We start from the raw sequence: 24,387 nt of genomic DNA, 5'->3' as shown, positions 1-24,387 counted from the left end.
AAAATATTTAGCAGATTAATAGGTTGCATTGCATCAATGGATTCTTTGTTGTTATTCAAAGCCCCTCCCCTGATTAACTAGGCAGCAGACATTACATTTTGGCTGACATCCTAATGATGAATGTGTGTTTCTAACAATAGTGCTAGCCCCTCTGCTTCTGAAGTGTGAGCATTCTTGCACAAGGTGCTCACACTTCAGTACAGCTATTTTTGATACTCTCCTATGCTATACTCTCCCTATGCTCCAGAAGTGCTTTTTTTTTTTTAACAGCTGAAACACATTCCTGGAGGCCAAGTATGTGTTTTCGCTATAACGGAATGCTTCCAGAGTCTGGAGAGAGCGCTGAAATAGTTTTGAATTGCACTCCTGTGCAAGAGTTCCTGAGCTGTGAAAGTGCAGGGGCTAGTACTGCAGGTGTGCTTAGTCAGGATTTCACTCTGAGAATGTATGAAAATGGGAGGTGGCAGGTGCCAACTTAGAAGGCATACCACCTGCCTTTCACATAATGCCTTTTCAAAGATGGATTCCTGTTGCAACACATGTATCTATTCTAAGAAAGCACTACATTTTTTTCTTCAGCACTATTGTCTTCATATGCAAATTTGTGCAGTAATTGACATGATCAGTGGACAGCATATTCCATTAGCAAATTTCTTGTATAACGTAGAACAATTCAGTGACAGAAAGTAGTTCTAAAGAGCCCTACAATGTAGTGAGGCTGAAAAGGGAATACATTCTCTTCCTTATAGTTATATTATTTTTCCATTTCCATGCCAAATAAATGCTTTACACATGCTAAACACACTAAGTTTCACAGACTCAGTAAGAGTGATGGCAATCAGAATGATTTCATGCAGTGAGTTTATGGCAGAACTGATGAATTCCATAACTGTGACGCATGACTAATAAAGCTGATATTTAGGCATAGTGAGAATAACCTGGTATCTAGGATTGAAAGAGGATGTATGCAATCTAAGGAGACCAAAGTCATGCCAGATTAATGTGACCATGTCATTTGTGGTAAATAAACAGGCAGTAATTTTAAACCTTTGGTGCCACAATAACTTTGGCCACCCTTGATCACAGGTAATCATAATACTTTATTGTGGCTCTTTAGTCAAACATTCAAGGTGACAGAAGGGAAGAGACTGAAAAGGCACTTCAGCAGTTTGATAGAAGCTCCAACAAAAAAACATATAAGCGTAGAACACACCTGCCAACATGTCCCTATTTTCCATTGGGAAAATAGGAACATGTTGGCAGGTATGCCATAGAAAACTGCTTCATACGGAGTCAGATCATTGGTCCATCTTGCTCAGGATGCAGGGTTGGCCTAAGTTTGTCCTGCGCCTGATTCAGGGTGCCAAGTGCTGCTGCCCCACCCCATTCAGCAAAATGCCGCCTCCTCTTATCCAGAGGTGGTGCTTCTGCTACCTCCTGCTGCTTCTCCTTCTGCACGTCCTGGGCTAAGAAAGGAAGAAGGAAATGGAGCAGGCCACCTTTCTTCTCCTCTATACTTTTTCTTCAGCTCCATTTCCCTTTTTAAATTCAGGGATCATGGAAGAGAAAGAACAGTAGAGATGGCCATTGGCCCCCAGCAGTCCACTGCCTGAGGCTACCACCTCTTGTGGTCACCCCTGTCAGAATTACCTGCAATGACTGGCAGCAACTCCACACAAGGAATGTTCCCAGCCCTTCCTGGCAATGCCAAACAATTGAAACTGGGACCTTCTGCATGCAAAGCAACTGCTCTTCCACCGAGCCACGGCCCTGTTATAGGACTAAAATTCTGTCCTTTTACTTTCAGTGGTTATCTTACGTTCAATCCATATTTGTATCCATATTTGTTTTTCTTATAGCGTAACTATCATGAAGACTATGAGAAGATCAAAGGCAAATGGAGCCAGACTCCTTGCTATGATGTTGCAGTTGCTCGAATGAACGCTGACAACTTCAGCATGGTAAATAAATGATTTAGAAGTTCATCTAATTCTTAATACCTGTTCTGTGCTTTGATGACTGCATTTTGGTTTGCTTTCTATGCACTAATTTTCTTTTGAGTTTTGATTTAGATCAGTAGTTTACTGAATTGAGTGAACCTGATAAATTTGGTTGCATTTCTTGCTGATTACAGAGAAAATACCAGGAAGACTGGGAGAATAAGAAAGATCAAATTTACTTTATGCAAACAGAAACACCAGAGTATGAGGTCAATAAACGAGCTGGAGTAGCTGCTAGCAAGGTGAGTTAAAAATTTCTTAACAACTTCCTGATCCATTAATCTGGAGTGAAGACATTGCTTGTGTGAACTGGGATATGCCCAGCGCATATTCTGGGGCATGCTCTTAGTTTGTGCAGAGAGAGGTGCATGAGATCAACTGATGTTCTGTTTCTGCTCTGGTGGGTGCTCCTTGAATTATGCCATCCAGGTGGATTATATACCTAATTTGCATATAATCAAGGCGACCCTGCAACTGTGTTTTAGTGAGTCCCTCTTGGGAACAACCCTTACAGCCCTTTCTTGCCTTTTGAACAATTTATTGTGTTTCATTAGTATTATTTCAGCAAGATGGATAACACACCTTGAAAAGGTTCTGGTTTTTAGCAGCACCCTATTGGTCTTAACGTTTGTAGGTATAGCACATTCTTATACCACATGGGATTATCACAAACAGCTGCTTCGGTCAGGCAAAAGTGCCCAACTGTTAGGCATAAATGACACTGAATCTCCTTGAGAGACTGAGTTGCAAAGTTTTTTCTAACTGAAGAGACTGAATTTCCTTAGGGCCTCAACCTTGCTTTAATTAAATTGGTATTTAAATGTGTCTTTTAAAAATCTGGAAAATTAGCACCACTATAAAAATACTGTACACTAGACTACTTCATATACAGTATGTCAGGCTGGCAAAATTATGGAGCGTCTTCCTTCCTTTCTGTAGGTGAAGTACAAGGAAGATTATGAAAAATCAAAAGCTTCTACAGATTATAATGTTCTTCCAGCTACAGAGAACCCACTGCTCAAGCATCTAAAAGCTGCTGGAAACCTTGTGAATGATGTAAGTATGCAACATTACTCCAGGAATGGTATTGATGTAGCCTTATTGACAACTCATAACCATTTTTCACTGACGGATGCAGTGTGTCATGGCCTGCTGTTTTCCTGAGATGCAATGTTGAATCAATCAATTTGTTTGATTGGTAAATGTTTTAAAAAATGATGACTAAAGATGAACCCTGGTTTTAAAACATTTCTGGATGTTCTAAATTTATTGGCTGACATGATGTGTGATTCTAATGGAGACATTACAATTTGTGGTACTACTAGTGCTGACCTGGAAGCAATGGCGGTGCTCTAGAAACCTGACCTGTAGATTACCGCAGTTTTTCCCAGTCATGACAATAGGAATAAATACGGTAATGCTGGTAATGCTATTGCCAGTTCTCTACAGCGGTGCTGCTTCTTCTGGGTGCACAGTAGGGGTGTCGCAAGTATTACCATCTCCATTGGAACTACATGTTATGCCAGTCATCTTAGAATGGGCATCCTCTCACACACAGAAGGGAATGCCTTTCTAAAACAATAGCAGCTATGACTCATGTGGGCATTGTCTGAAAGCAAATGATGTACCACAGCTGTGCAGTCCTCATGAATGCATCCCTGGATGCAAAGAGGGCTTTTTCAGGGACTGCAGGGCTAAGCAATCCTGGTTAACTTTTTAACTAGATTGTGAGAAAGCAGATTTAGTCTGGATGTCCACTACTACATAAGTAACTTCTTTGAGAGGGTTTCTGAGTAAACTGATCACATCATGGATTAGAAGGAGTGATGACACCACCTAGGGCAGGGCTTGACAAATCCTAGGCACCAGGGAACCATGATGCTTAGAAATTTGATTATGGTATTTAACATATTCAGAGGTAGATTTATTTAATAAAATCATTATTTGTCCCAGGAAGCCCTGTTTCTTCATGTTATTTGTAAAGAGGATAAAGAGATGCCTATTTATTTTCCTCCTCCACAGTATCCATCACTAAGTCCAGTAATTTTGCTACATGTCTATTGTCTGGCTCCTAAATTTTTGGACTGGCTCCAAGACCCAAAGAAAATTTGTCAAGGTCTAAGCTAGGGCTTATGAATTTTACATTTTTATTCCCACTGGCAGAGACTGTATAAGGAAGCATATGAAAAAGCAAAAGGAACAAGCATTAACTACTGTGACACTCCAAAGTATCAAATTGACAGTGTTCTGAAAAACTTCAGCGATGTGAGTATTGTAGTAATACTCCTGTACTATGGCTTGGATGTGATTTCCTTCAGCTGCCATTATTTCTAACACGGCATTTCTTTTACAGGTTAAATATAGTGAGCCATACAAAACTAATATCTTGGGCAAATACATTGGCAGTTATGAGGACCCGTATCACTCACATTGCATTAAAGTTGAAGCAATGAAGAGTGATGTAAGTATGAATGCAGTTATGTTGGCTTTATTGGCATCCCTTGTTCGGAGTGAGTTCACAGTGGTCCCTGACCTCTTGATATTTCCCTAGAAAAACTACAAAGCGGACTATGAAGAAGATAAGACAAAATGCTACTTCCCACAGACCATAACTCAAGAGTATGAAGCTATGAAAAAACTAGACCAGTGCAAAGACGTAAGTAAAAAAATGATAGTCTTTGCTGTCTTTTCTCTGGTGTCAAGTTCTAACATTTTATTTTTGTAACAATTTGTTATGTTTCAATCTCCAATATCCACGATTTGTTTTGATATGTGGTGGATCGTGTATAATGTCAAGCTGCTATATTACAACTGGTCTAGTTAATAGGAAAATAACAAAAGGAATTACTAGAAAAACGTGAGTGCTTTAAAAAAGAAATATTTTTTCCAAAATATATGACTTATATTCAGAAACCATACTATTCAGTTAAAACCTAGCAAATATTTGCAAACATATACAGCACCTATTTTATCACATATGCATGAATATATAATCTGTTTATTTAAATAATTTTTATCTGGTCGTTCTGCCCCATATTGAGCACTCAAAGCGTCTCACAAAAGAACACTATGGTCTCAGGATAAGAATACTGATATGTACTTAAGAAAGGAGTAGACTTTGCTAAGCACTAATTAACTGCATCAATCATGGATTTTAATAATTCACAGAGCTGAAAATAAATGCTTTTCAGTTTCTCTTCTGTGGAATTTTTTATTCCACTATCTAATATATTTTGTGCATGTCTGCTTTCAACTGGATTTTGAGTCAGAGGCAGATTACATGTTACTCTCAAAAGTATAGAACAAAGCCCTTGGCAGTTTTCTTTTGCTGAAAAGCAGCTTTAGAAGGCTGTGGTTTTGAGGTGGTGTTACTGCAGTATGGAGGCAATTTGACCTGTAAAATAATGGGTGGGGAAAGGCTTCACCTGTTGTTACCCACAACAGCTCTTCTGCTCAGAACTGTAGCCCCCTGAGGCTGCTTTTCATTAAAAGAAAAGTGCTGGGTCTTCTTTCTCTTATTTACATGCACTTGTAGTTTATCCCCCAGATCTCATCATTCTGAATGGAGACTATTCATAAGTATTATATGGCATCTTTGTGACATCTAGTGGCCAAAACATGCTTAGCCACACTTAGAATTTATCAAGAAAAAAGATGGACGCATTCACACATTAAATGGAACCGCGGGTCCAATGGACCCCTAGTCCTGTGCCCCCCTCCCCATTCTCCTGTCCAAATTTGGATGTCATGGAGAGCTCCCTCTCTGCAGTCTTGCTGACTGCAGAGAGGAAGGGGGACTAGCTGCCTGGGCTTCCCATGTGACTGAAGGACGGCCCTGGCAGCCAATAGCAGCTGGAGTGAGGGAGGAGCTTCCTCCCTCAACTCTGGTTGCAAAAGAGCCTGACCATGGTGCTGTGTTTGGACGTAATGCTGGCACCACAGAACTGGAGTTGAAGGCGGTAAAACTTACAGCAAACTTAAAGTACAGATCAAAAATTCAAAGAAGGAAACTGTGGTTCCATTTTCCAGTGCAACTGCGGTTGCCTGCATTTGGATATACAGAAAATGAAATTGGAGGCCCCTTCACCTCTGGTTTTGTGTTATGTGGCCTGTGCCAGATAAAACAGATTCAGATTCAAAAATTTGTATTTTATCTGAAATTGCCCCAAATCAGTAAAATATGAACCATTAAAAAACAAAACAAAAACAGATCAGCAAAGTCAGAATTAATTCAAAAATATCAAAATTAATTTCAGAAATACTTCAGAATTTTTGAATTGGCAAAATCGAATAGGATTTCTCTCCATAGAGGTGAATGGGGAAATCAACAAAAATCACTAAAATCACCAGCTGGTACTTGGTCCTTGAAACTTGCTACACATGTGGGGAAGGTGGTCAGGGTCCCCTTAAGAGAATTTGTCAATTTCTTGATTTGGGGTGAATTTTTGAAATTTTTGGGGTTTTTTTAATTTAAAGTCTACAAATGGTGACATCTGGCTTGAAACAAGCCAGAACCTTACAAAAAATACTGAAACGGAAGACGCTCCTTGGACCATGATTCCACCAGCATGTGGAGGAATCTGCTCTTTGTCTTCATTAAAAGGGGTAACAGCATGCCCCTTTTCCCTCCCCTTTATATCTCCTGAATAGATAGGCATACAGTTTTGAAATCTGGCACATGAAGTCCACCTTGGCAGGACTCTGTGTTGTTGTTTTTAGCCTATGGGTAATGCCTCTGATTCCGAGAGAAATTTTGAAGAAGAAAAACCCTAATTGAAAAAAGTGATAAAATGAGCTTGTTTCAAGCCAGAACTTTACAAAACATTCTGGATCTGAAGTCCACCCCAGAACCATCAGCCCACACCCATGTAGAGGAACAAGGACATTTCTTTGATTTTGTCTTCACCATAGCAGAAGCACACTGACAGTAAAAGTGAAAGTACTTCAAATATTTCTTTTCTCTCTCTTTCCCTTCTAGCCATTAAAAAGTGTGAAGTCCTTTTAATTAGGGATGTGCATGAACCATTTCATGCACATGCAGGGTGGTGTCAAGCGGGCACTTTAAACAGAGGGAGGCAGGTCTTACCTGCCCCTCTGTTGCTCTTCTGCCACCCCAGTGTGGCGCTGTCCATAACAAGCAGCCCCACTGTCCATTCTTACAAGCGAATCTGTGTGAGGGCTTCCTGTTTGCAAACAGGAAGTTTCCTGGTCCCAGCATGTCATGCAAATGGCGTGTGTGTGGATGACCTCTTGAGTGCTCAGCAGTGTTGCTGAGCACTCAAGATGGCTTCTGCACATGCACAGATACAGCTAGCCAGATTTCACAATTTTTAGCCATTTAAAAAGAAAAAAAATCAAAAATTCACCAAGAATCAGGGAATTGAGGCTAGCTTTGGAAAAAATAATGCAGTCCTGCCAATGTGCACTTCATGTGTGCTACATTTCATAATGGTATGCTCATCCATTCCAAAAATATGAAAGGATTTCCCCATTGACCACTATGGGGGAAAATCTAAATTTGTTAGAATTCAGATTCCAAATCTGATCCGATATTCCGATATTGTCAGAGCCCATATTGTCAGATTTGGATCAGGTCGAATCCAAATCTGAATTTTCTGAATTTACACAGGCCTAGTGTACATATGTTGCCCATCCACTTTAGCCCTGGCAGTGCACATAGTGGCCTGTGCTACAGCACCTGTTTGTGACTCACTACCATTTATCGTTCTGACAGGCACAGTATGTTGTGAAGCCCATTATTCAAACCATATATTCCTGCCTGGAAATCTGAGACCTTTAACATGGCATTTTAGATTTGGAAGGGACCTTGGAGGTCTTCTTGTCTGACCTTCTGCTCAGTGCAGGAATCTGCTACGTTTGGATTTTTCCTATCCCATTCTCACTCAGCCATGAGACTCACTGGATGGCACTGAGGCACTGAACTCTTATCTCTCAGTCTCATTCAGGGGTTCCCAACTTTGGGTCTTTCGTTGGAGGAAAGATGTCCTATAAATGGGCTTTGAGATCTACAAATGTCAATGGTCTAATTTGGTTTAGCCAGTTCTACTTTACTACTACATCTGAAATTGGTTTATAAAACTTAGGGTTTATACTGATATAGAACTAATAATACTGTAATATAACAACAACAAATATTTATATACTGCTTTTCAACAAACGTTTCCAAAGCAGTTTACATAGAGAAATAAATAAAGATGGATGCTGATGCATTCTATACATTAATCTACATTTTCCTGTTTCCCGCCTCCCCCTTCTCATTCCTCTAGTATACCTACAAAAAGCATCCCGATACGATCAAATTTACGCAAGTGACAGATTCTCCTGTTCAGGTGCAAGCACAGGTTAATTCGAAGCAGTTGAGTGATGTAAGTAACTTGGCTACTTAAACACATGTCTGCCTCATCTTATGTTTCATTGTGCTTTTCCTTGTGCAACACTGAAAGGCATCCTGTATAGACAGAGATGCATGACCCAATGGTTTCATGTGTACAGAAGTAAGAATAAGTAGGAAAAACAATTTCTTATACAATAAATGCTGGGTCTCAAAAGTCTCTGAAAGGCATGTACCGGTGACGTGGAAATCCTGCAGCTTTTGTTCATGTGCCTTTTGGTGAGTTGTAGTTAATTACTGATGAGAAAAAGTTTTCATTTGTTGTATTTATTTGATACTTTCCACATGCTCAGACATCACTCCATATGTTTCTTTTATTTATTTATTTTATAGATTTATATACTTCCCAAAACTCATGTCTCTGGGTGGTTTACAATAAAACAACACCAATTAAAACAAAATTTTAAAAATTAAAGTAATTTAAAATTTCAAAACAATGTTAAATTCTATAAGTCTAATTAAAAGCCTGGATGAGCAAATGTCTTAACAGCCTTTTTAAAACGTTCTCAGAGATGGGGGGGGGGAGGGCTCTTATTTCAGCAGGGAGCACATTCCAAAGTGTTGGGGTGGCAATGGAGAAGGCCAGTCCTTGAGTAGCCACTAGACGAGCCGCTGGCAACTGCAGATAGAGCTCCCCAAATAATCTCAATAGGTGGCGGGACTCATAACAAAGAAGTAAAGTTGTGTCGTTGAGTCGGTGTTGACTCCTGGCAACCACAGAGTCCTGTGGTTGTGTTTGGTAGAATATAGAAGGGTTTTACCATTGCCTCCTCCTGTGCAGTTTGAGATTATGCCTTTCAGCGTCTTCCTATATCGCTTCCTATATATAGGTGTTCCCAATAATTTGGGAAACATATCAGTGGGGATTTGAACCAGCAATCTCTTGCTCCCTAGGCCAGTTACTTCCCCGCTGTGCCATTAGGTGGCTCCATAACAAAGAAGGCGTTCTCTTAAATACTCTGGACCTAAGGGCTTTATAGGTTATAACCAGTACTTTGAATTTTGCACGGAAACATATTGATGGCCAGTGAAGTTCTTTTAATAAAGGTGTAATGTGGTCTCTTCAAGCTGACCCGGAGACCAGCCTGGCCGCCACATTTTGCACCGTTGCAGTTTCAGTTTCTGGACTACATATAAGGGCAGTCCCAGTCCCACATAGAGCGCATTACAGTAATCAAGTACAGTAACCATATGTTCCAGGCCTGAGCATATGTTCCAGGCTATTCAGTTTTGATCTGTGGTAAAACTCTGGCTCTCATGAAGCCCTGGGACTAAAGTAGCAATCAGTGATTTTATGTTCATTAGTTACTTACAATCGGAATCAATTTTTGTTTTGGAGGATGGCCTGTGCAATGATGCAGTGTATTTTCTAGGCATATTGCCTGCTTGATTTTAAATAATTGAACCCCATATTGTTAAGTGTTTTTTATTCTACATCGTGCTTTAATATAATATAATTTTCATCTACGTGGCCCTGAAGAAATGCAAAACATCCAGACAAACAGGTGTGTTATAGACAGGGAATACAGACAAGGCAGTGAAATAGATGCTTGTGGACTGACCCTGTTAAGTCTTGTAGGTAATTGTCATTCAAACAGCAAGGACTCGCTCCTGTCGAATGGAAAATTTTATGTCTTGCTATTTTTAATGTAGGAGGCTACATGGTCTGAAAGCAAGCAAATGCCCATCTGTTGTCATTGTGCCACCTAAAAGCAAAATGTTCTCAGATAGTGTGAACTGATTGGTTTTTCAGATAGCAATAAGAGATATGCTTTTTTACAATGGATGAACATTTCGCTCACAGATGCGATTGTGAATCTGATGTTAAATGTTTCAGACTGCCTACTTATTAAGTCCAGATATTAACAATGTATGCTACTATACCATTTCAAGGGAGGTCCTTCAAGACGTCACTTTTTAATGCCAATCTTTTTTTGTTTGGTATTCTTTTCAGTTGAACTACAAAGCCAAACATGAGGGTGAGAAATTCAAATGCCACTTCCCACCAGACGCTCCATTGTTCCTCCAGTCCAGAGTAAATGCATATAACCTCAGTGATGTGAGTATGAGCCTTATAGTCTACGTGACACTTTCACAGATGGACAGATTCATTTTTGCGTCACTATTGTTAGATGACATCATGATGGTGGTTTTAAATGTGGTTTCTGCCATCCATATAATTATTTCTCCCAGACGGGCCATGTGTGGCAACTTCTCGTGAGAGCATGTGACAGTTCTGGAGCGGCAGGGAGTATGGTGGCTGCACATGGCTGGAAAGCCGACACACAGATTGACAGTTGGCTCTGGGGGCTGCGGGCATCTGTTGGTTGGCTGTGCTGTGCCATGAAGTGGTAGGGAGCTCAGAGGCTCACCCCGCCGGCCTGAGGAGGTGGGTGGCTGGCGGGCAAAGCCCCCCAGCCGGGAGGAGGCGGCAGGAGGAGGCGGTGGCGGGACGGCCTGGCCCTGGCCTACCCAGTGGTAGGAGGAGGCACAGGGGGTAGTGGTGGGGCGAGAAGCGGGTGGCCGGGGGTGTGGGAAGTGGCCGGTTGGCTGGCCAGCCAGCCAGAAAGCCGGGCATGCCAGCATGGGACGGGGGCGCCACTAGTAGAAATCGAATAAATAAATAAATAAACAAACATTGGGTATATGTCAGGGGAAATTTTATTTATTGCAATGGCACCTGCAGAAAGTTGAGCCTAGGAGGTGGGACAGTTACGTACTGGAGAGCACAGATGCAAGTGACTGAAACAAGGGGTTTGGGCTGCCTTGTGGAGGGTAGTGGTGGTGGTAAGAAACAGTTTTGAGAGATAGATTGGTGGAGGAGGCAGAGTTAGGGAATTATGGGAAAGACAGATGAAGAAGATTGGGGGGATGGTTGGTTAAAAAAACACAAAGAGAGGAGTACTAGAAAAGCAGAGCAAGAGAAGGCTGGGGATAGGTGAATGAGGAGAAAATAAAGTTTTGGTGGATGAGACTGGAAGGAAAGAGGTTTTTAGGATCAAACACAAAGAAGAAAAGAGGGGAAAGAAAGAGCATGAGCCGTGTTCAGACATTACATTGTACATGTGTTCAGGTTGTTTTTGTGACTGACTGTACATGTGTTCATTTCAAAATGAACTTGGGTACAGACTCCCTCAAATGCAGGTACAGGTAGGAAGTGTACTGCTGCATGTGTATTCAGCATGACCCGTGAATAACTTTGTGGGTACAGATCTATAGATGCAAGTACTTATCACAAATACTGATCTATAGATGCAAATACTGAGCACATTCCTAAGCCTACGTGTGAATAGGGCTTAAGTTACATTGGTTGTTAGGCAACAATAATCTATGAAGGGCATAGTTCCATAGTTCTGAAGATAGTTCAGTGCAGTGTGGCAAGGTTTCTCTTTGCTGTGTTGATTACCACAAATTGCCTGATGCGATCCCTGGACCTTTATTTTGGCATACAAAGTTCTATTCAGTTACTAAAGAACTCCTTTGGTACAAGTTCCAAATACTTCAGTGAGAATTATTGCATTCTGAAACCAGCTGATTGTGTTTTTAAACCGGGCTGTTAAAAGTTTTAAGGCAGACAGATTTTAAGTTCAATAAATATAATAAAAAATAATTCCACTGCATGTGAGTAATCCATACATATCAGTAGTTGTAACTGTATGTATCAATTACACTAAACAGATGGGTTGTTCTTGTATGTCACACCCTCCTAACGTTATTTGTTTCTTACTGTGCTAAAGAACTCTTTTAGTAAAAGTTCAACAAATTTCAGTGAGAGCCATATCCTCAGACTGGGTTTCAAAACTGACTGCTGAAATTTTGCAAGGTACAACTTGGCTAGTCAAAACTGATAATCTGAGTGATGCATTTAAGATTGCAAAACAATCTTCATGTTCCTTGCTAATCCAGACATACTGATTCTCATGGCTTTATATGCTCTGTAGAATCAGTGGATGGATTTTATGTTATATCTTCCTGATAGTACATCACATCTTCCTAATGCTATTTGCTTCTTTCTCCTTCTATCAGACTTGGTATAAGTATGACTGGGACAAATCCAAAGCTAAGAAATTTGAAATCAAGCTTGATTCCATTCCTATTCTTGCTGCTAAAGCCAATCGCAAAATTGCAAGTGATGTAAGTGTTGCATAGAAATAAATGTACTGTAGCTTTTAAAAGTTATTTGGTTTTGCTTGTGGAAGCTACAGATTATAGAACAAAATGCTAATTTATTTTCCCCTTGTAGGTGGAGTATAAGAAGGGTTATGAAATGAGCAAAGGGAAGCTAATTGGAGCTTTGAGCATTGAGGATGACCCCAAGATGCTACATTCTCTGAAAGTGGCCAAGCAGCAGAGTGATGTAAGTACCTGTAAAGTACTCACTAGTTAAATTTATGGGACACTGACACTGTACTGAATTCTGTGTAAATGTCTATTTAGTTTAATTTTGTTTAGCTTGTCACATTCCAAGAATTTTAAAACAAGAAGCAAGAATAGAATAAAACAATACAAAGACTGCAATCCTATGCACACTTACCTGGGAGTAAACCTTATTGACTTCAGTGGGAATTTCTTCTGAGTAAACATTCACATTATTTTAAAAAACTATAATCTGTGATTCCTATCCAATGCTGGTTTAACCCCTACCAGTAAAAAGACGGATAAGGAAGAGTCACATATTTCAAAATGTTTTTACTCGGGCTTTGGTGAACTTCCATTTCCAAAGGTAAAATTAATATGCAGCAGATGTTTAACACTAAAAGGGTTCCACATAAGGCATAATTAATTCCAATGTTTGTTTCTATGAAGTGTGTTGATGGCCATTGGCTTAGATGGCTTTTAAAAACGTGTTGTAGTGGTTAGAGTGCTGGCCTAGGACCGGGGAGACCCAAGTTCAAATCCCCATTCAGCCATGAAACTAGCTGGGTGACTCTGGGCCAGTCACTTCTCTCTCAGCCTAACCTACTTCACAGGGTTGTTGTGAGGAGAAACCTAAGTATGTAGTGCACTGCTCTGGGCTCCTTGGAGGAAGAGCGGGATCTAAAATGTAAAAATAAATAATTACATAATTACATAATAAAAGGGCATTAGATACAGTACTTGGTTAGTAGCCATGATGACTGTATGGTAATAGTAACTCCAAGTTCAGAAGCAGTACACCTCCTAATGGGAGTTGCTGGGGACATACACTGGGGAGGGACAGTGACCTTCAGGGCTTGATGGTGGCCTGCGCAAAACACCTGGCTAGATGCTCTTGGAAACAGGATATTGGAGTAGATTGTCTGATCCAGCAGGATTCTATTGATGTTCTCATAGTTGTTTTGGATAAGTAAAACATCTGTTTTCAGAATTTGCAGGCAGTGCTGGCTGGCTAAACTGATCATATCATGGGGTAGAAAGAGTGATGATACCAGCTAGGCCTCAGGGCTCCTTTGTTTTATGGCTTTTATACTTTTCTCCATTGCAGAGATTGTATAGAGAAGCCTATGAAAAAGGGAAAGGGAAAAGCATTAACTACTGTGAGACTCCCAAGTATCAGCTTGACAATGCTCTAAAGAACTTCAGCGAAGTAAGTCTTGCAACTGATGCTCCTGTACTGTGGCACAAACCTCCTCCAGCTGCATGTTTATAACACATGGCATTTATTTTACAGGTTAAATATAGTGAACCATACAAAGCTAATATTTTGGGCAAGTATATTGGCACCTTTGAGGATCCGTATCAGGCACACTGCATGAGGGTTGAAGCGATGAAGAGTGATGTAAGTATGAATGCAGTAATGTTTACCATACTAGCACCCCCTTTTCAGAGTGAGTTCACAGTGGTTATTGATCTCTTGATATTTCCCTAGAAAAACTACAAAGCAGACTATGAAGAAGACAAGAACAAATGCTACTTCCCACAGACCATAACTCAAGAGTATGAAGCTCTGAAAAAACTAGACCAGTGCAAAGATGTAAGTATAAAAAGTGTAGTTGTTGTGACAGCCTATCTTTATCTGACATGGGATGTCATAGCAAGAAGTGTGACATCAGATGCCTCTGCATACCAGTTGCAGGGGAGCAACAGCAGGAGAGGGGGCATCCCTTCATCTCTTGCATGAGGGCGTCCCAGAGGCATCTAGTGAGCCGCTGTGGGGAACAGGATGCTGGATTGGATAGTACTTAGGCCGGATTCAGCAGGGCTGTTCTTATCTTATGCTAACTGGCCTAGTTCTAGACATTACTAGACAGAGCTTAGATTCCACACAAACACACACCCCGCCAAACTTATATTTTCCAAAATAAACATCTCATAAATCATATTGTAATGCTGAAATGGTAAAATGCAATGTATAACATAGGCAAATATTTAAAAATATTAGTATATAAAGGAGTCTTTTGTTAGTAGATACTTCAGCAAAGAGGACCTAGACTAAGTATTAATTAACTACATCAGTCATAGACTTTAATAATGCACAGAGCTGAAAATAATGCTTTTCAGTCCACCCACTGCTGAAATGTTTGTTTTGCTTTCCAATAAAAGCTATGTTTGATTTGAGAAACTACCCATTATTCACAAATATTTGTAATGAAGACCTGACAATTTTCTTTAATGAAAAGGAGCCTCAGGAGACTGTAATGTTGAGTGGAAACATTGTCAGGGAAAGGGGGTAATTATGCTGAAAGATGGCCATTGGGGAACAGTAGGGATGTGCACGAACTGCTCCAGAGGTCCTTTTCTGGACCTCCAAACCAGTCCGGCGGTCTGGCCAGTTTGGCGGAGCGGGTGGGGGGTTACCTTTAAGGAGCAGGAAGGGTGCTCTTTCCCCCAACCCCCACATTTCCCCCGCTAGCGCTGTATCAAAAATCACTGGTGCGGGGCAGCAGCATACCCTCATGCTGCCCTGGTGCCCGGAAGTGGCCGGCTCATGCATGTCCCTAGGGAACAGCTTAAGCTCCTCTTCCTCATCAGCTGCCCTTTTGCTTATACCTCACAAGAAAGGCTGCTTCTCATGACAAGAAAAGCAGAGAGCCTTCTTTAATTCTTCACTTGTAAGTTGTAGTATGCCCCTCAGATCTCTCCTTTCTGAAATGTGGCTGTCTGTATTATTGCGCAGTATTCTCATGACATCTAGTGGCCAGAACGTGCTTAGACGCACATGTCAAGTGAAGCCACACAACAGGTGCTGTTCATCTTCTTTAAGCACACCAGCATCAGTTCAAATAATGGATTACATGACAACATCGCATATATGCTTGGTAGAGTTACATCGTCATCCATGATTCTGGACTTCTGAAATCTTGCAGTATGCTGTGAAACAAGAAAGGAATTAAACCTTTTCTGATAAGTCCCTAGATGAAATATGACACTCTTTGTACATTTTCTGGCTTTGGAAGTCTGGAGGCTTTAAGATCTGAAAATGACAGTGTTCTATCTTAGTTTGGCCAGTTCTACGTTTGCTAAATAAATGAAAAAATAATACCATTATATATGAATTTGGTTCATAAAATCAGTTATTTATATTGATAGATGTCTAATAGTGTAATACTATATACAGATTACTACTCCAGGGGTGCCCATTTTATCCCTGCAGCTATTAAACTCTTTGAAGCCAAAGTCTGTGCACAGCTCTTGTACGGCATGCAGCTGGGCATATACCCTAATTTCTCTAAATTAGAAGCGGTTCAATCTAATTTCCTGAAATATATATTTCAGGTCCCCAGCTGCATTCCTAGGGCGGTTCTACGGCTGGAAACAGGGTTGCTCAAAATAGAGGCTAGGGCTTGGATTATTATTTTTGAATTTTGGTTTAAGATGATTTTCCATCCCATTGGTTTAGCTCCTTTGGTGCTAAAGGACATATCTCACTCAAGGTGGGGAAAAGGGGTGGAGGAAAGGCTATATTATTACGGTTTTCCTCCCACTGCACTGCTAACCCTGGGTTATGAAAATGCCAGACTCAAAATAAGAGAAAGAATTTATGATATGGAGTGGCAAATTGATCAGGGCTCTATTCTGGTTGGTGACTTTTTGGGCAATCAAATTTTGAGCTTTACCCCTGCCAACTATTTAAACCAGCTAACAGTCCCAAAGTACCACAGAGCCCTGACATTGGCCCGATGCAATGCCTTATGCACAGCTGTGATGGAAGGGAGAAACCAAAGAATTCCATATGGAGAGCATATTTGCCTCTGTGGCTCTGGTGAGATTGAAACGATGGCTCATGTACTCTTGTACTGTCACTATTACCTTGATATTCGGCATAAGCTCATCTCTTCAGATATAGGCTCATATCCAGGCTGTACTGATTCCTTTTACCTAAATTTCCTCTTGGCAGATCAGAATGGCTCTAGATCCTATAATGTGACTAGCTTCCGCCTTATAGCTAGCAAAATTAGTTTAGAGCTCATTAAGAACTAAATATTCTAAAGCCTATATGTATGTTGCCTCCACTCGCTGGATATGTTGCTGCCATACATAGTATAGAATACAATATGGTATGAGATTTAACACCGCTCTGTATTCATTACATAATTTTGCTGTCTTGCTACCTTTATACTCAGTGCCATTCTGTTAATAGTGTTGACTAACTTTTGTATATAGTTTTATGTTCATAGTTTTAACTTCTAGCTTCTTCTACTTATTATATTAAGTAATTTTATAGAGACTTTTTATTATTTTGTAGTAGTAGATTGTTTGAACCGTTTTTGTCTATTTTGCTGTTATGCTGGTCAAAGACCAAAATAAAGACTATGCTATGCTATATACTGATGCATACTGGATATTAACTCTCATTGAGATCCCCCCCCTCCTTCTACTTTCTCTAGTATACATACAGAAAACATCCTGATACCATCAAATTTACACAAGTGACAGATTCTCCTGTTTTGGTGCAAGCACAGATTAATTCCAAGCAGCTGAGTGATGTAAGTACCCTGGCAACTCAAACAACAAATTCCTGCCTGATCTTATATTTCATGATAGCTTGTGTGACTGTTTCCAGTGACAGTACTGTGTCTTCACCTTGTGAGAACACTGAAAGGGACCCAGTACAGGCAAATTGATGAGGCCTGATACTTGACTGTTTGACCCGATTGTTTCATGTGTACAGAAGCAGGAATAAGCCGTAGCTAATTTTAAATTAAAATAATGCTGGGACTGTCTCATATGCCTGGAGATAGACTGTGGCTAATCCCTGATGAGGAAAGTTATTTGTTTGATTTATTTATAATAAATATAATAGAGAGCGGAGAAAATCCACTTTCCACATGTTCAGACATGATTTCATACGTTCTAGGGCAGGGTTTCTTAACCTTGGGCCCCCAGATGTTTTTGGACTCCAACTCCCATCATCCTCAGCCACAAAGGCCATATCTGGGGATGATGGGAGTTGTAGTCCAACAACATCTGGGGGCCCAAGGTTAAGAAACCCTGTTCTAGGGCTCACCTTAGTCATTCAGTGTTGATCCATGGGAAAACAATGACTCACATTAAGCCCTGGGAGTAAGGTAGCAATTCTTGGCTAACATCTAGACTAAAGGTGCTCTCACAAAAGAGTGTTTTTTATTGTGTAAGGGCATGTGGGCAAGTTTTTTTGGTGACCTCCCCCCACTTCCCTGTGTAATCACTCATGCTGCCTGAAAATATGTCCCTGAAGTATACCTCCAAATATTGCTCCTCCCCCTAGCATGCTGAACAATACTCTCCTACAAGCACAATGCTGGTTGGCCAGCAGGAGTGTAGCAAGAATGGAGTGGGACACTGGCTGTACATTTGGGTCACAAATGGGATGCTGCTGAGATTTGAGAAAGCTGGGGTTGAACATTTCAATCTGTCTGTTTATTCAGTTCAGATATTAACAACCTGTGCTGCCATATCAAGGAAAGTCACCTTTCTATGTGAATGTCTGGTTATTCTTTTCAGCTGAACTACAAAGCCAAACATGAGGGTGAGAAATTCAAATGCCACATCCCACCAGATGCCCCATTGTTTCTCCAGTCCAGAGTTAATGCATATAACCTCAGTGATGTGAGTATGAGCTTTACAGTGTGCATGACACTTTCACAGCTGGAAAGATCCATTTTTGCACCTATTGTTAGATTACATCATTATTAGATTATGTATTAGCAGGCATTATAATGATGGCTATTGCATATATGTCAGGAAGAGTGTTATTTATTGCAATGGGACATGCAGAAACCTGAGCCCAGGAGTAAGGAGCGTTCAGGGCCAGAGAGCCCCCAGAGGCATGTGACTGAAGGAAGGGGACCTTGTGGGGACTAAGAAACAGGTTTGAGAAAGGGATTGGTGGTGGAGGCAGAAAAAGGGAATTGTGGGAAGGCTTGGGTAGGATGAATGCAAAGAACAGGAGGAAGTAAAACGTCTCTACAAATGTTCTGAAGAAGCTGTTTGTGAATGGCAGAAAGTAGGGAATTAGAGGCAGGAGTCTTGAGAAGGTAAATATGTGGGGGCCTGGGGGGCTGAATGGGAAGTTGATCTGGAAACAGAGAGGAAGAAGGGATGGGAATGTGTATTAGTAGCAGAGCCAGGGCCCTGAAGGTGTAGACCAGGCCTGCTAAACATAGGTCTCCCCAGTTGTTTTTGAACTACAGTTCCCATAATCCCCAACCACAGTGGCCAATAGCCAGGGATTATGGGAATTGTAGGCCAACATCTGCAAGAGGCCTGAAGCTGAGCAGCCCTGGTGTAGACGAAGCAAGAAATGAAGAAAGAGGTGCATGGGCTCAATAGCTGCCATTGTCAGGAAAGCATCTTTGCCTTACTAAGGGCTTTGCTTCCTGGTCCTGGTCAAATAAGACTGCAGTCGTATTTCACCTTATAGGGAGTAAATCTCATTGAAATCAGTGTGACATATTCCTAGTAAATGTGCATAGCTTTGGGCTGAGGATATGTCTGAAACATGATAGGGGTGTTTTGGGCCACGCTGGTCAGCCCGTTTAGGTACCCAACCATGACATATAGAATACTGTGCTAAAGAACTCTTTTTGTGAAAGTTCAACAAATTTCAGTGAGAGCCATATCCTCAGACTGGGTTTCAAAACTGACTGCTGAAATTTTGCAAAGTACAGCTTGACTAGTCAAAACTGATAATCTGAGTGATGCATTTAAGATTGCAAAACAATCTTCATGTTCCTTGCTAATCCAAACATACTGATTCTCATGGCTTTATAAGCTCTGTAGAATCAATGGATGGATTTTATGTTATATCTTCCTGATAGTACATCACATCTTCCTAATGCCATTTGCTTCTTTCTCCTTCTATCAGACTTGGTATAAGTATGACTGGGACAAATCCAAAGCTAAGAAATTTGAAATCAAGCTTGATGCCATTCCTATTCTTGCTGCTAAAGCCAATCGCAAAATTGCAAGTGATGTAAGTGTTGCATAGAAATGACTGTAGCTTTAAGAATTATTTGGTGTTGGTTGTAGAGGTTACAGGCAGTTAATCATGTCTTCCCCTCTTGTAGGTGCAGTATAAGTTGGGTTATGAAAAGAGCAAAGGGAAGCTAATTGGAGCTTTGAGCATTGAGGATGACCCCAAGATGCTGCATTCTCGGAAAGTGGCCAAGCAGCAGAGTGATGTAAGTACCTGTAAAGAACTCTCTAGCTAGCATTTATGGGCTGTTAGTAGTATGCGTCATTTATTTAAATAATTTTTAGCTGACCCCCATCCAAGAACTTCAAAACAAAAAGCAAGTATAAATGTCATAATGTAATTTACTAAATTATTTTATAAAATTATAATCTGTGATTTCTTATCCAGTACGGGCTTAACCTTGCTTTTTAAAAAAAGCCCTTTAAAAACTCTTCCAAAATATTTTCAGGCTCAAGCTGTGGTAAACTTGCATGTGAAATTAAAATGAAGGAAGAATGAAACAAGCAAACTGCTGCCGCCCCCCCCCCAGATGATGAAGAAATTTTCTTTCTATTATAATTAATAATGATTATGGTTGCAATTCTAAGCACACTTTGTTGGGAAATCCTTTAACAGTTTTACATAACCATAATCATGTTACACAAGAGCAGCCGGATTTTAAAAAGTCCTACACAACTTAAGATGGAGAGCGGGTTTCAGTGTGTATTGGGTTAGGCCATCTTTCCTAAGGCTCAGGATGTCCTGTCACTGAATACCTTAGGCTAAGAGCAGATCAGCAGAAACAGAAGAGTATTGTTTTGGCATCTGTGCTTTTTACAGGTGAAACTCGGAAAATTAGAATATCGTGCAAAAGTCCATTAATTTCAGTAATGCAAATTAAAAGGTGAAACTGATATATGAGACAGACGCATTACATGCAAAGCGAGATAAGTCAAGCCTTAATTTGTTATAATTGTGATGATCATGGCGTACAGCTCATGAAAACCCCAAATCCACAATCCCAGAAAATTAGAATATTACATGGAACCAAGAAGACAAGGATTGAAGAATAGAACAATATCGGACCTCTGAAAAGTATAAGCATGCATATGTATTCAGTACTTGGTTTGGGCCCCTTTTGCAGCAATTACTGCCTCAATGCAGCGTGGCATGGATGCTATCAGCCTGTGGCACTGGTGAGGTATTATGGAAGACCAGGATGCTTCATTAGCGGCCTTCAGCAATTCTGCATTGTTTGGTCTCATGTCTCTCATCCTTCTCTTGGCAATGCCCCATAGATTCTCTATGGGGTCAGGTCAGGCGAGTTTGCTGGCCAATCAAGCACAGTACACTGTATACTTTTCAGAGGTCCGATATTGTTCTATTCTTCAATCCTTGTCTTCTTGGTTCCATGTAATATTCTAATTTTCTGAGATTGTGGGTTTGGGGTTTTCATGAGCTGTACGCCATGATCATCACAATTATAACAAATTAAGGCTTGACTTATCTCGTTTTGCATGTAATGCGTCTGTCTCATATATCAGTTTCACCTTTTAATTTGCATTACTGAAATTAATGGACTTTTGCACGATATTCTAATTTTCCGAGTTTCACCTGTAAACAACTAGGCCTGGCCAATACCAAAAACCATTATGCGGGAGTGAGTGGGTGGCTGATCTAATATGATGCAACTATGGTAGTGGCTTGGTGGTCCTCAGAGATCAGAGTTCTGGTAATGCAGGCCTCATTTCCTAATGAGTCTGTTTGGAGGATATATTCTAATGAAAGTAAATGGTCAAAATATTTTTATTTCAGTTTCAGATACAGAAAACTTCTTCACACAGAATATATTGTATCTGGGAAGTGGCAATACAGTAATATTTTGGATATTATCTTGCATGAGCAGAACAAAGCTCATGCAAAGGATCTTTTCTGCCTCCTGCACCCCACTACCCCAAATCTGCTGCCGAGGATTGAGGGTTAGGGATGTGCCTGAAGCATGGTTTGAAGTGTGGTTTGAGCACTTCAAAGAAAATTAGAAAGGGAGTGTTAAGACAAAGTGCTTAGCTGTTCTCCACTGCCCTTTCCAGCTTCCTGCTGTGATGACTTGTGTCCCAAAAGTCCCACATGCCATCAGCACACACATAGCATCCGCATAGGTGTCAATTTCCATGGTCAGCAAAACCTGCTCTCTTTTGTCTTAAAGTCCCCTTTCTAATTTCGTTCAAAGTGCTTGAACAGCTCTTTGGGCAAATCCCTAATTGGGGAATACTTGGGAAGTGGGTGGGATGAGGTGCAGGACCTGCAGGAGGGAGGGAGAATTCCTGGAAACCTAACATAGGCACCTTCCACGAAAAGAGCAGAGGAAGGGGTGGTTAAAATCCTGTATGTAAGCTTAGTTCCATTTGCAGAAGTTAGAATCCAACCCAAATACATATGACATTATACCTTCTCCATGCCCCAGGCATGGAAGCATCTTAAGAAAGGTGCTTTATTGGTGTATAAGATGATTCCTGTTTTCACTTCCTCTCTAAATCTAACCTTTGACATAAGCAAAATATTCCACACATCCTTAAGCCAAGAATCCAGACCTTTACAGCTGTATGTGGTTATTACAGATTTAATCATCTGTAGTTGCCATTGGTATCTGCAAAATATATTGTAGGCTTGTTGTTTTCTTAAATAACCAGCATTTTACAAAGTGATCTCCTTAAAAAGAAAGAAAGAAAAGATTTAACTGTTAAAGGCATGTACTGATTCTTTTCTAGCGTGAATACCATAAAGATTATGAACAGTCAAAGACCAAGTACATAGCGCCCTTGGACATGATTTCAGTTGTACAAGCGAAGAAAACACAGGCTATGGTCAGCAACATAGACTACAAGCATCTCATTCATAATTATTCCTCTCCTCCTGACAGTATTACTGTAGAACTTGCCAAAAAAGCTAATGCTATACAAAGTGATGTAAGTATTCATTCTTTGCATTCCTGACATTGTTTAACTAAATAAAAAGTTGTGCAGACTTATAGAGATGTGATATTTCCACATAGGTTCCCTAGGCCAGGGATTCCCAACCTTGCAAGGTCCCCAACTGTTGTTAGAATACAACTCCCACCATCCATAGCCACAATAGCTGAAGACTGAGAATGATAGGAGTTGTAGTACAATGACATCTGGAGACCCAAGGTTGGGAACCTTTGCCCTAGGCTTTCCAAGGCTCAGCTGCAAGGGAACTGGGGTTGACTGGTGGTGGTGGGGGTTGAGTGTTCCATGGAAGCACCACATGTGAATGTGAATGGAAGCACATACTTCACCATTAAATTACCATTAAATTTATACAGAAAATGGCAAATATAGTGCAGCAGATCAAAAGGTGGAACAAAGCATTCTGTAAAAAATGGTGCTTGTCTCCTACCATTTTTCTGACATTTGATATGCTTTCAATATATGGTCTCAGTGTGAGTGTGAATTTGATATAGGGATTTCTTACCTGATTAGTCCTAACCAATAGATCTGTTCCATCATTTTCATAAATCATTGCAAACTGGATGTGGCATTAATTACATCATTTGGCCCTGTTTTATTTTGCCCTCCCCCACCATAAATAGTTACTGCTAGGAATGTCAATGGGAGTGTCAAATGCCACTATTGGGAGCCTCCTTCCAGCAGAAAATAGGGCTCTGTTTTATAGCTGCTTCCCTCGTAGGCATGAAGCAGTTTGTTTAACAAACCTTTATTCAGAAACAACTCAGTTTTTCTCCTTCCCCTTCCACTCCCTTTTTCTTCCTGACTCCACCCTGCCCCCACAATCTACAGGATCCCCACTGGGACAAACTTCTAATTAACAAAACATAAAAGATTGTTAGATAGACAAAAACAGGCTGCCAATTGGGATGGTACCATGACAGAAGCAAAAGAAGGAGTGGGAAGTTTAGTCAATTGCACAGATTAGGATCCAATTGAATACATATGGATTTATAGATAGTCCATGTCTCTTATTCTAGAAATTAACAATGGTATTTCTCTGAACCACCCCCCCCCCCTGCCATGTTCCTGATCTGGGTCAGGCCCCCACAACTGTTATTTAACAAACAAAAAATACAGAGATAATGACATGATTAATGTCTCATCTATTTTGCCCCTGAATGGTAGAAGGTGTTTTTTTTAAACACATAAAAATAGATGTCACAATCTTACACATTTTGAAGTATAGCATTTCATGTAGCTTGCCTGTAAAGCAAAGGACTGTATTCATTCAGTTTCATGTGTTTCATTATTTTTAATAGCAGTGGATAGTCTGGAACTCCAGATTCTGAGAACCTTAGTTTATTTATGTCAAAAAACTTTTTTTGCTTACTCTTTGGATTGAGAAAATTTGAAATTCTGTAATTCTATATGCAAATTCAGATTCTGTAAATGGAATGCATTAAGTAACAGCATTTGTTTTGCTGACATAGTTAATCCTTAATTGTACCAACTTCATTTCATTTCTGCTTGTGCTACAGTCCTGCATTTATTACTATACATGAGAAGTTGCACAAGGTTTGTCTTGAAAGTTTGTCTTGAAACATCCCTTTCTAATCATGTTTCTTTACACAGGGGCTGTTTGAAAGAATG

At 40.4% G+C, this 24,387-nt stretch overlaps 1 protein-coding gene across 38 annotated transcripts in view; it reads left to right on the top strand.

Moving 5' to 3' along the window:
• Window positions 1-24,387, top strand: part of NEB (nebulin) — a 268,629-nt gene that overhangs the window by 21,445 nt on the left and 222,797 nt on the right. For all 38 annotated transcript variants that reach the window (XM_053258532.1, XM_053258395.1, XM_053258346.1 and 35 more), the window contains 18 exons: window positions 1,860-1,961; window positions 2,135-2,242; window positions 2,940-3,056; window positions 4,164-4,265; window positions 4,354-4,461; window positions 4,552-4,656; window positions 8,288-8,386; window positions 10,367-10,471; window positions 12,439-12,546; window positions 12,656-12,769; window positions 13,877-13,978; window positions 14,063-14,170; window positions 14,261-14,365; window positions 17,220-17,318; window positions 18,316-18,420; window positions 19,679-19,786; window positions 19,881-19,994; window positions 22,537-22,734. In XM_053258532.1, coding sequence (XP_053114507.1) covers window positions 1,860-1,961; window positions 2,135-2,242; window positions 2,940-3,056; window positions 4,164-4,265; window positions 4,354-4,461; window positions 4,552-4,656; window positions 8,288-8,386; window positions 10,367-10,471; window positions 12,439-12,546; window positions 12,656-12,769; window positions 13,877-13,978; window positions 14,063-14,170; window positions 14,261-14,365; window positions 17,220-17,318; window positions 18,316-18,420; window positions 19,679-19,786; window positions 19,881-19,994; window positions 22,537-22,734 — 2,007 coding nt within the window. The remainder of the gene's footprint in view (window positions 1-1,859; window positions 1,962-2,134; window positions 2,243-2,939; window positions 3,057-4,163; window positions 4,266-4,353; window positions 4,462-4,551; window positions 4,657-8,287; window positions 8,387-10,366; window positions 10,472-12,438; window positions 12,547-12,655; window positions 12,770-13,876; window positions 13,979-14,062; window positions 14,171-14,260; window positions 14,366-17,219; window positions 17,319-18,315; window positions 18,421-19,678; window positions 19,787-19,880; window positions 19,995-22,536; window positions 22,735-24,387) is intronic.

Source organism: Hemicordylus capensis, chromosome 1 (genome assembly GCF_027244095.1).
Source record: "Hemicordylus capensis ecotype Gifberg chromosome 1, rHemCap1.1.pri, whole genome shotgun sequence".
NCBI lineage: Eukaryota > Metazoa > Chordata > Lepidosauria > Squamata > Cordylidae > Hemicordylus > Hemicordylus capensis.
Note: the sequence above shows the minus strand (reverse complement) of the source record. Positions and strands in the feature narration are given on the sequence as shown.